Source organism: Triplophysa rosa, linkage group LG16, assembly GCF_024868665.1.
Source record: "Triplophysa rosa linkage group LG16, Trosa_1v2, whole genome shotgun sequence".
NCBI lineage: Eukaryota > Metazoa > Chordata > Actinopteri > Cypriniformes > Nemacheilidae > Triplophysa > Triplophysa rosa.
The window spans coordinates 9,977,750-9,990,330 of record NC_079905.1 but is presented as its reverse complement, the minus strand read 5'-3'; the positions used below and the strand labels follow the sequence as shown (position 1 = coordinate 9,990,330).

General features: G+C 38.7%; 1 protein-coding gene across 1 annotated transcript in view; it reads left to right on the top strand.

Moving 5' to 3' along the window:
- Positions 1-12,581, top strand: part of ppp1r9a (protein phosphatase 1, regulatory subunit 9A) — a 51,875-nt gene that overhangs the window by 22,331 nt on the left and 16,963 nt on the right. The window contains 6 exon segments of the mRNA XM_057355264.1: positions 2,277-2,412; positions 6,223-6,375; positions 6,732-6,785; positions 8,234-8,463; positions 9,618-9,714; positions 9,925-10,072. Of these exon segments, the coding sequence (XP_057211247.1) occupies positions 2,277-2,412; positions 6,223-6,375; positions 6,732-6,785; positions 8,234-8,463; positions 9,618-9,714; positions 9,925-10,072 (818 nt within the window).

The following is a 12,581-nucleotide window of genomic DNA, read 5'->3' as shown; positions in this document are numbered from 1 at the left end:
CAGGATCTCTTTTATGTTCATTTGAGGGTAAACTTTAATATTTTTTCATTAAGAATTGACTTTTTGACAGAGCTGGAGCTTATTGATTTCTCACGTGGCTAAGCGGACTGCGTCACAGGTGTTAGCTGACTAGTCTGTACAGAAATGGACTTATTTAGACGCATAAAGGTTTCAGAGAATACAGTCTAGCATCATAGGTCCATCCAAAACAACCAACCACAGGTTTTTTGACATTAATAAAAGCGCCTTTCAGTTTAGATATAATGTGATGTAATGTATATGATATAACGTATATAGTGTGCATCATTGAAACATTGGTTTAGTCAGTAAAACAGTGAATGGTTGGTGGCCATTTAAGACTACAGAAAAAAAAAACACTAAAACACATTAAAACGCAAGTGTATTTTTATTTTAGATCCCCTTTATCTTAGATCCTCTTCCTCTCCTCCGTTCTCACTGAGGAGGCAGCGTGGCCCAGATTCTGCATTTGTGCTATATTTAACCTGTAGAAATCATTTCAGGTCTTAAACTCTATGTGCTCCAGTGACCACCAATAAATCTATTGAGATTGACTCTCTATTCCCAGTGATTCATCGCTGTGTTGATTCAGTGTCAGATTCAGGGGGTTTTAGCAGGTTTGGCAGGAACGCCTCCTCGCCGGGAGAGGTGATACATATATCCTGAAACGCATCCTGTCATCCCAGATGTATGCGAATATTAATAGTGACTCTCGCCGAGTCGCCAATAAGGGAGCCTCGTCTGGGAGCAGTTGGGACTCTGCGTGTGGTGTCGAGTTGGAAGCTAGAACTGTTTCCAGGTCAGCTGCGTTGCAGAAGAAGCAGAGATGCTCCGCATCGTAGGGTATTGACCCAGTTTTTGCATTGGATGTAGATCAAATTTAGGCTCTTGTCTTTGTCTAATGCAGAGTGATTAGGACTCCCTGCTGAACGCTTCCCCGCTGCTTCCACTGTTCATGGGTTGTGTTATGTAACATTTGATGGAAAAGCACAGAATAAGGTTATTGCTGTTTTTACTCCTTAAAGGTGATGTGTGTAATTTTTTCAGCGGTAAAATACCTTTTCCGCTCTGTTTGAGTGGTCCAACAAGTCAACTTCGGGTACAACCAGTGGAATGAGTTTAAAGCAGGACAACTAGAGTAAAATGTTTAATTGTTGTTCATAATTATTATTTTTCAGTCCATAAATATGTTTTTGGTTTTGTTAAGTTAGGAGTGTGCTAGCATATACAGTGCTCAATGGCTTCAGTTCTGACCAATATGAACTAATAGCAACACAACTCTTAGAGCGGCCATTAAAATAATGTTTGAGGTGATCTAGCAGTAAATTATATTTTTTGATCATTTTTATATTTTTTCAGTTAATGTTGCACCATTTTAGGATTTACTGTCAGTCATTTATCACACAAATGTATCCAACCAAGGTTTTGTAATACTGGCCAAATGATAAAAGATATAATTACAGACACAATTTTTCAGTAGGATGAAATAGAACATTATTGCTTGAATTTTGAAGCATTTAAAAAAAATCATTTAAATGAAACATGTCTTTCTTTGACATTCTCATTTAAAGTGCAAAAATGAATATCTATAAGCATTTTTGTCTTGTTGTCTAGTACATATATCTAAATATTCTTAAATCAAGATACATTTATATGACAAGTAAAGTGACCTAAGATCTTTTAGTCTTGTATTATATATAAGAATTAAGTTTGTGTTTAAAACAAGCAAACAAATCTTAAAGGGATAGTTCACCCAAAAATGAAAATTCTGTCATCATTTACTTACCCTTTCAAATCTGTATGACTTTCTTTCTACTGCAGAACACAAAAGAAGGTATTTTGAAGAATGTTTGTAACCGAAAAGAGGCTGTACCCATTCACTTCTGTTGTATGGACACAAAAGCAGTGCAAGTCAAAGGGTGCTGGTTACCAACATTCTTCAAAATATCTTCTTTTGTGTTCCGCGGAAAAAGAAAAGTGATGCACGTTTGAAGTGACAAGAGGGTGAGTAAATAGTGAGTAAAAAATGACAGAATTTTCATTTTTGGGTGAACTATCACTTTAAGTACCTAATTCAGGTTTATTTTTTGACCCCATTGGCAGATTTTTTTGTCATCAGAATGTTGTCTCATTAATTCAAAAAATATTCTCTTCCCAATCTCCATTTTAAATCAATAACTCTGATCTCTTGATAACGTCTGATATTTTTCCATCAGGATGTCCCTCCCCTCTGATTGGCAGTTGCTATGTCTTTGCAGGTTCGTGATTGGCCGAGAGCGTCCGGGACAGCAGAGCGAGGTGGCTCAGCTCATCAGTCAGACTCTGGAGCAGGAGAGACGTCAGAGAGAGATGATGGAGCAGCAGTATGCTCAGTACGATGCTGATGATGATGAGGTGAGGACAGCCAAGGTCTCGCATTCACATCACAGCTTGTCTAAACATGTTACAACCTGACCGAACATGTTTACCAGTCATCAAGGACCAGCTGGGGCAGGCTCAAATTTATTATCAAACATGTAACCATACCTCAAGCCAAAACCTGTTAATTTATTACTAGTCCTTGAACAGTTATTATTCACTTTTTTTATGAGCAGATCGCAAGTGTTTTAATGTCTGTGTAAGCCACATTGATTTGTTTTGGACGGCTGCAGAGAGGTGAATTTCCATAATTCAGGCAGGTTGTCACGATTGTGGGATTCTACATTAAAGCGTCGATAAGTGACTGAAGGAAATATTAAATTAGTCACTTGCAATGATTCAGAGATAATTACATCAGTAGTCCATGCAAAGCAATTTCTACTGTATGATTTCCAGGACACGGGCGATTTAGCATTACGGGCTCCGCAGAATGATGCAAGTCTCGTACGTGCGAATGCAAGAATGAATTTTTAATGCCTATCATTATTTGTCAGCGAGAATCGAAATGAGCGTTCTGAGCAAAAGCTTTATGCATGTAAAGCATCGATTTCCCTTTCAGATTTGTTGTTGTTGTATCAAAATTTCACATTATAAATGTAAGATGTGTTTTTTTTTATTCTGATCTGTGTTCTTTGAATCCAATGCTTTTATTTGTTCCTCCTGTGATGTTATGCATCGGCTGGCTTACATACTGACTGTGCTCTTGAAAAGCCTGTGTAATCAGCACTGTTTTATAATTCTGGCACAGGCAGCTTCTCCCAACAGACAGGCTGCCAGTGCCGAGAAGGAATTGTAATGAATGCTCAGTCCTGGTGAAGACGTGTGTGTGCGTGTGGGTGGGTATTTGTGAATTTAAAAGTGCGATGTGTGCTTTTACGTCAGCGTGCTTGTGTGACAGAATGTGGCATATCTGTGATGCAAGAGGAACCTCACTAAAAGAAGGGTGGTGTGTTTGCTGAGGCAGAATCATGTGCTAGAAGCTAGCAAAAGATTTCACGGGATGCCTGCCAGCAGTAAATGTTCCTAAAAACTGCAGCTCCCTTCAGGACCTACAGACTATGAGGATGAGAATTTGGAAAGGTTAGTGGTCTTTTTGTTTTTAGAGTAGGAAATGGCACCAGTGGCCCCCAGAATATTTAGTCTACATTAATCACACAAATATATGGGCATTTTGAATCAAGGTTATTTTAGTGTACTAAAATCAAAACTTTGAAAATGTTTCTGTTCATTGTAATCAAATAAAATATTGACCTAAAAATTATTGGAAAAACTTAAACTAAATTAAAAATTGAAATGTTGCCTCAAAAACAAACTTAAACACTAAAATTATCATAATAAACAAAAAATTGAATTAATTAATTTTATATAGCAACATAAAAAATAAACTAAAAATAAATTATAAAAAGACAAAAGCATAGACCAAAATTGCTAAAACTTTAACTAAAATGAACATAAAATCTAAATATAAAAGCTCATTTAAAATATTAATAAACCTAAAATCAAAACTATAATAGGCTAAATATGTTTTGAATAGTATGATGCATTGTCTATTTTTTGCATTTAAGTAAATGCCACTCGGTGTTATTTTGTTGCGTTTTAGGTTTTAAAGTGTGGATTAAGTGCGCAAATACTTTCTGGGGTTACTGTCTAAAATTACAATAATAAACAAAAACTAAAGTAAAAATTAATTAATCTTATATAGTAACATAAAAAATAAACAAATGTTAAATTATAAAATGACAAAAGTATAGACCAAAATTGCTAAAACTTTAACTAAAATTAACATAAAAACAAAAAATCTAAAAAAAAAAGCTAATTTAAAATACAAAGTATTAATAGGACTAAAATCAAAACTATGTTTTGAATAGTATGATGCATTGTCCATTTTTTAGCATTTAAGTAAATGCCACTTGGTGTGATTTTGTTGCGTTTTAGGTTTCAACGTGTGGATTAAGTGTGCAATCACTTTCTGGGGTTACGGTCTATGACCTTGTTGTTAGTTTCATGTGCGGTAAAGTAACCAGCAGTCTCTTAATAGGTTGGTGGCACGTAAACTAATTGAATGTGACACTCCAAAATGAGCAAATTTTTCCCTTGAGGGTATATGAGAGATAATATTACTCTCAGGATTTGGAGTCTGTGTGCTTTTTTTCATTTAAAGGGATAGTTCAACACAATCTTTAAAACAATTCATAACTATTTTACGAGGTGAAAAATTCATTTGAATTCCTATGAACTCATTTGTACGATTTAGTATGATTTGCTTTTGTGCCAATGATGTGCCAGTGGTTTAGAGGTGGGATTAGGGGAGCAGCTTCACTATTGAATTCCCGTGCAGTTAGTCTGGATAATTCACCCACCCCCAAAAAAAGAATAAAGGCTGTCATTATTTATTATGTTGGTTCAAACTAACATGAGGATTTTGCTTCAAAAATACATGATCAAACTTTTATAAAAGTAGTCTAACGAAAGTTGAAACACTTGAAAAAGTGTTGTATTTATTAATTTTTATTTAATTTTATAAATTCACCGTTTGTGGTGAGAGTCTACATTAAAACTACATTGGGGAGAAACATAACGACAAAAATGTTTGGTAAACTATATGAAACATTGACGCACATGAAGTTAACTTTCGGTCTGTGTTTGGTTATCGCTCTGGCTAGTGGCTAGTAATATAACAATTTATTTCATTTAATTTATATTAATACTTTACTGTATATTAATTGTATTAAATGAAATTGAAACTACTCAACAGTGAAAGATTCTTTGCGGAGGTCTACCGGAAGTTAAGTTTGGGCCACATAACGTTTTTTATGTTGTTACTGTTGAAACCGTTTATAATTCATACTGTTTAGTGTGTGGGAATAGTGGTCAGAGAGAGTTACAGTGGGAGACAGACAAGACACAAATGAAGTTAAAGCAGTACTATATCGTGGGTTTATATACGGCCTCCTGCCCGGCGGATCATTTGATCTGGATAGGAGGCCACCTGGGAACAGCCCTTCACGGCAACCAGATACAAGACCCAGCCGAGCAGAACCAACCTGTCTGCACATCCATCCAACTAAAATCACTTGGCAGATCCACGAGCAGTCGGGACAAATGGAAGCTCCATTAATCTTTTCTCTATTCTGAAAAAATAGCATTTTATGTATTGTGTGAAATTCCTTTATGAAAAATTGAAGAGGGGTGAAATTAAATCAGATGAAATGTTAATTTTTGCATTTCTTGTTGAAAATGTGAAAGGTGCGCTTTCTTATGCAAAAGTCATTGGTTGTGACTGTGGTGTGGTTGTCAGCATTCGTTGTAGGTGTTAAGTGATGACTTGTATGACTTTCCTTCTATTGTCACTTGCCTTGGTTTTGGGTGCCGGTGCTGTTCGGTTACCAACTTTCTTAAAAATATCTTATTTTGTGTTCTGCGGAAGAAAGAAAGCCATACATGTTTAAAATGACAAGAGGTTGAGTAAATAATGACAAAATTTTCATTTTGGGGTGAACTATCACTTTAAGGTGTTCTGTGTGCCTGTAACATTTGGTAGCATGGTTTCTATGTTGTTCAGGGTGGTTGCTGAGGTATTTTCACTTTTTTTTACATTACAGTGCATTGAGTCTATACATTCATTAGTATGTGTGTTACCTAATGTCTTTTGGATAATATTTGCCTCCTGGAGACACAAAGCCTGGACTTAACATTCGCCAGCCTCTTAAAGACACAATCTCCGGGCCAGATTGATTGTTCTAGTAAATGCAGGGTGGATGTTTATTCCCTTGTGTCTGTTTTCAGACAGGAGAGTACGCCACGGATGAAGAAGAGGAGGCGGGGCAGACGGCAACAGACCGAGACGTGGCTATTGAGGTTTTCGATTTACCCGAAAATGAGGACATCATCTCGCCATCTGAATTGGATGCCACCAAACTCTATCAGAAGTTCAGAGAGGTGAATGCTGCTATGACTTCATCATCAACAATAGAGACGTTTTGAAATATAAATGTTGAGCTTTGGTTTCCTGTCCACAAAACCGTCTGTGGCCCATATTCTGCATGCATATTTTCTATGTAGCTCTTGTTGTATAGAAGAGAGACCATGTTCATGGGCAGAAAATATTAAATTAGTTACCTTTATTTTTCTGGTATCTTTGTTTTGTCTTAAGTTTCTTAAGTCTGGATTTGCACAGAGAGAGAGAGAGAGAGAGAGAGAGAGAGAGTATTGTCATGTCATGCTGGTCAGTGCACTTAGAGAGGAAGCGTGTCCTTGATCCTTCAGTCATCTCTCTTGTTACTTTCTGTCTACAGCTGCAGATTAAACACACCGTCACTGAAGCTGAGATCCAGAAACTCAAGAACAAGGTAAGATACCACTTACACTTTTCTTTTCACAAATATACCCCTGTTGGATGAATCCTGTGTTGTTTTTCATACTTTTTGTTAGATATTTGCAAAACCCAGTGACGAAAAAGGGTGACTACTAATAATGATTTATGACTAATAATGATTTATGACTAATAATGATTTATTAACAACAAGAAAAAAATCACGAATATGGATATACAAGGTTTCAGAAGGACACCAGCGATATATTACGTTTTAGAGGCAACTTTGGATTATCACACGTCTGCATTGGCCATCATGAGCTTCAAACTTTTCAAGTGTTTTTGTAATATTGCACTGCAGTGTGGTTTGTGCTTTGCTTTGCTTTGCTGGGACAGAACAAGTAATTCTATTGCACATTTTCCCTCTCTGCCAGGCTTTTTAATCTGTTTTCATTAGTTAGTGTGAGGAAGAACAGAGCAGAGCTGCATTTGCAGGGCTCGCTGTGTTCCTTTTGCAAATATAACACGCTTACTGTTTATCTTTGTTGCTCCGATAAAATCGTGTAATATTATTTCCCATCTTTATTATAGTATACTCTGATTTTCTCCTTCAGGCTATATTGTGATTCATATGTAAGGCTGATGTGCACAGAGTTTACTGCTGAGAGATTTTGCTGGATTTGGATTTAAAGTTTCTTCATGTTGTCGACGTCGGCTCTGTTGATGATGTCTAGACAGATTAAGCTGTTCACAGTCAAGTTTGGACTAAACATGTTTTGTCCTGGCTCACTGTACTGTATATAGACTGAATGTATATTCAGAAAAAATTCAAAATAAAAGCAAAATTTAATGAAGCTCATTAATGCAATATGGCACACAAATATAAAGCATCAAACAATACGATTTTTAATGTTTTGTTTATTAAACTTTTTTCTTATAACAGTGGAGAAAAAAAGAAATATATAAATTTCTATACAACAGCCATTAGTTGACTGATTGTGTTGAAAAAGTGTAAACGAAAAAACACTTTTGCTGTGAGGCAAACTGACTCAACCAGACTGACACAGCAACAACACTGGCTCAATGGTAGATGGGGCAAATGTTTGACAATGTAGTTTGAAAACTGAATAAAAATGGAAAGATAACCGTGATGCATCATATCCAGAATACATAATATGTATCTGTGCACTGTGCATATATATTTTGTATCTATAAACACGTACACACGTGTATATATTTAAGAAATATTTGCATGTATATATTAATATTTATATATAATATAAATATTCATTTTATATATTTTTAAATATATCCGTGTATGTGTTTAAGATAGACATATTATGTAAACACAAACTTTTATTCTGAATGTGATTAATCGCGAATAATCATTGAACAGACTCATGTGATTTTAGTGGTGCAGAAGTTACACACTTCACCTTTCATGGTCTTATATTCTGATTTTTTTCTTGTCTTCTCTCTGTTAAGCTAGCTGCAGTGGATAAAGAAAAAGCACGATGGGAGAGAGAGAAGACACAGCTGAAGCAAAGCATCGAGGATAACAAGGAGAGGATGCTGAAACTAGAGAGCTATTGGATCGAGGCTCAGACGCTGTGCCATACGGTCAATGAACATCTGAAGGAAGCCCAGAGTCAGTATCAGGCTCTGGAGAAGAAATACAACAAGGCCAAAAAACTCATTAAAGACTTCCAGCAGAGGTACAGTATACACGTCTGCTGAGATCACTGAAATGTACAGTATCCTCCAAATATGAGTCCTGAAACATACTAATTACATTTCAGATGATTACAATATCAGCAGAGCGCTGAATAGAGAAGATGAGAGCATCTTGATTATGCGGTTGCCAGTTTGCAGCAAAAGCCCACAAATGTACTGATTACCATAAATGACAGCCAAAGTGCTTCTGAGATTTTAAAGAAACTGTGTTTATAAATGACAGCCAAAGTGCTTCTGAGATTTTAAAGAAACTGTGTTTATGGGCTGTGTTTCAAACTGCCACATAAAACATAAACATACTGTGTATATGTATTTTCTATCAGGAATTTTCACAATTTTTAACCCATAGCCTAAAATAGAAATAATGTATTATTGCAAAAGTACACACAATAATACAGTATATCCGCAGGGTCTTAAAAATTATTAAAGTTTCTTAATTTTCCAGATGAATAGCATGAAACTGATTTGCTAGTCAGTTTAAATTAGAACTGTTTTTATCAATATGTTTTTGTATTGAAGGATTATTTGTAATGATTATTTTGGCACTGCAGATTCTGTCTATAAACATTTTTTTATTTAAAAATGTGCATAATAATAGATAAATAATAAAACAAAATAGAATATGTGAAAATAATAAGATAATTCCCATAATGCACTGGGAGGTCCACTTAACATGTCTGTGTGACTAAAGGCTGTCATATGTATTAAGTGTATCTCCCAGTGTTAATTTCCCTGCATGAGTTGAAACATGAGCAGTGGAGTGTGTGATGATCTTTGTAGTCGTAGCCATCACATCTCCTCTTTTCCTCTGGAGTCTGACTTCCTTGAATTGCGTTTACCCTTCAGGCATTATTGTCATAGTTAACTGTAGAGACACATCGCATTTCCAGGCAGACAGACCTGGGATAACAGTAAGAAGAAGACATTGTACTGGACGTTTCTCGATAGACAGTGTTTGATAAATTCTTTTCAGTTGTTTGCATGACAATGAGACTGTTTGTGCTCAGAGACCTTCAAAAGAGACTAATAGATCAGAGTAAGCGTCTCTTATCTTTATTGCTCACATTTATGAACAAACACACATGATCGATCTTTCTCCAAATCTATGTGCATTTTTCTTCTCGCCATCTGTCAGAGAGCTGGAGTTCACCCAGAGGGAGGATGCAGAGAAGAAGAAGCTGGAGGAGGTGGAGAGAAATCATTTAGCTGAAATACAGAGTCTTCAAGTGAGGGTAATTATTCACACACGCACACACAGGTTAAATCCGCTGTATTTCTTAGCTACTGCCTCATACTGTGAAATCATTCAAGGTCTTTTATCATCAGTAAGCGCCTATGGAAATATGTCACAATTACACAAGACTGTAATGTGTTCTAGTAAAATGTTTAAGAGAGGGGTATAGAAAGCATCTGATAATTGTGTTTGATGTAATCTTGGGTAGATTGCTTCTCTGGAGTCCGAGCTGATGCAGCTGATGAAACAAAATGGCATCCAGGTAAACAATAACAACAACAGTGCGGAGAGCCGAGCCCAGCTGACTGAGAGACTGGCGGCCTTGCAGTGTCCGAGGAGAAGTGTGCCTGTCGGGGGTGAGCACCACACGTTCGCATACACTCACATACTGCCACTGTCACCCTGCAGATTATTAATTACGAAAAAAAATACTCATCAGTCTTCAGTCTGACAAGTGTGCCCAAGCCAGAACAGGTACAGACATTCGCATACACACACACTAACATTTGATCAAGAACAGCAGGTCTCTTCTTTGTATTGAAACTATTAATAGTGATATAGGTGAAGCACCTTGCAGGTACCAGATGGACGTCATTATTGTGACAAGAAACAATTAATATACATAGTAGGTGGACAGATTTCAAATGTACTCTTTTAGAGCTGTGCTCGAAACAAATGAAGACAGTTTTAGCTACTTGGGAGGAAATATATGGCAAATATATCAAACCCGCCCATTAGTCTGGTTTCCATGGTTTCCAGTGGGAAGTGGTGATATAATGAACGTCACAATTTTTTTATAAACAGGTGTAGACATTAATAATAGAAAGGAATGTAAAATACGTAATAATAATGTAGTAAATTCATTAAATAATAAATGACAATATCAATTTTAACTTTTGCCTCTCCTTCGCCATCTCAGTTTGAAATATTTATTTTTTTAGAAATGATATGTATCACTATCTGCAATATAATTGTTTGTGGAGATAAATGTGAATATAAGAAACCTATCCATGGGTTTCTCTGTTGTTTACATTTAATTTTACACATGGCTTTACATTTGTAACAACGGGAGGAGAAACCAGTTAAGAAGCGGATCCACATGCAGTTTACAATGACTGACACCAGACAACTGAAACATAAGGGCTTAAATACACTGAGAACTAACAAGATAACAAGACACACTTAGGAGCAAATCAACAGGGAACCAATGAACAAAAGGACTACAACTGACTACACAGGAAACAGAAAGTGACAAAGTAAAACTTAAAGTCCACATCAAACAGGGGAAACACAGACGGATTCGTGACAGAGTGGCTTCCAGACGCTCCTACAACAAAAAAATAGCAAGTCCAGGAGGGAGGTGTAGCAGAGGCAGAACAGGGGGAGGGATGGAGGGCCAGGACTTTGGAATGGCACAGGAGGCCAAGGCTGACCTGGCAGAGCAGGAGGCGGAGTCCAGGGCGGAGCCGGCAGAGCTAAAGGCGGAGGCCAGGGCGGAGCCGGCTGAGCAGGAGGTGGGGTCCAGGGCAGAGCTGGCAAAGCAGGAGGTGGAGTTAGCTGATTTGAAAGCGGCGGCCACAGAGGAGTCAGCAGAGCTAAAGGCAGGGACCAGAGCCAGAGCTGATGGAACTGGAGGCGGCGGCCAGGGTAGATTCAGTTGGGCTGAAGGAAAGAACCAGAGCAGAGCCAGAGGTGGAGCTGATGGGACTGGAGGCGGTGGCCACGGTGGACTCAGCAGAGTTGAAGGTGAGAACCAGATGTGGCGGCCAGGGTGGAGTCAGTAGCTTAGTGGGTGGCGACCAGAGACAAAGCTGACTGAGCTGAAGGCGGCAGCCATGATGGTGGAGGCAGAGCAGAGGGCGTTTAACAGAGCAGAGGCAGAGGTGGAGCAAGCTGAGTTGGTGGACTAGACTATCCAGCAGGTGACACAGATGGAACAGATGGTGGTCTGGGTGGACTTGGTGGAGCCCCTGGTGGCTTAGGTGGGTCCGGCTGGATTGGTGGCCAAACGCTTGGTGAAGCGACCGGACTAGGACCGGAAACTGAGTCTTGGACTGAACTTGGCTCAGGAACGGATTCTTGGACTTGACTGGGCTCAGGAACGGACTCTTGGACTTGACTGGGCTCAGGAACAGACTCTTGGACTTGACTGGGCTCAGGAACAGACTCTTGGATTTGACTTGGCTCAGGAGCGGAGTATTGGACTGGACTAGGCTCAGGAGCATGACTACAATGTGCAGCCCAAACACACCACAGAGCTGTAGCATCACAGGAAGCATAGTAGACACAGGGGACTTGCCTCTGGGACCACCGGACTTGGGACCATTGGCGTGGCAGCCATGATGACTGGAGGTTCTGGGCTGGCAGCCATCTTGTGAGCAGGCTCTGGGCTGGCGACCATCTTGGCTGCTGGCTCTGGATTGGCGGCCATCTTGCGAGCGGCCTCTGGGCTGGCGGCCATCTTGCGAGCGGCCTCTAGTGCTGGCGGCCATCTTGCGAGCGGCCTCTAGTGCTGGTGGCCATTTTGCGAGCGGCCTCTGGGCTGGTGGTTGGTGTTTTAGGCAATGTCCAAAAAAATCCTTTATATGGTCCTCGAGGGGCCGCTTACCCTGACGCATCCTGATAAGGGAAACTGCTGGATCCATATTTGTGGTCAGTCGTTCTGTAACAACGGGAGGAGAAACCAGGCAAGAAGCGGATCCACATGCAGTTTAAATTTTAATGAAAACAAAACATTAACAAAACAATGTAATACCCAAAAAGAGACCAGAGACAAAAGGCAACATGCAACAACTACTGACACCAGACAACTGAAACATAAGGACTTAAATACACTGCGAACTAACAAGATAACAAGACAAACCT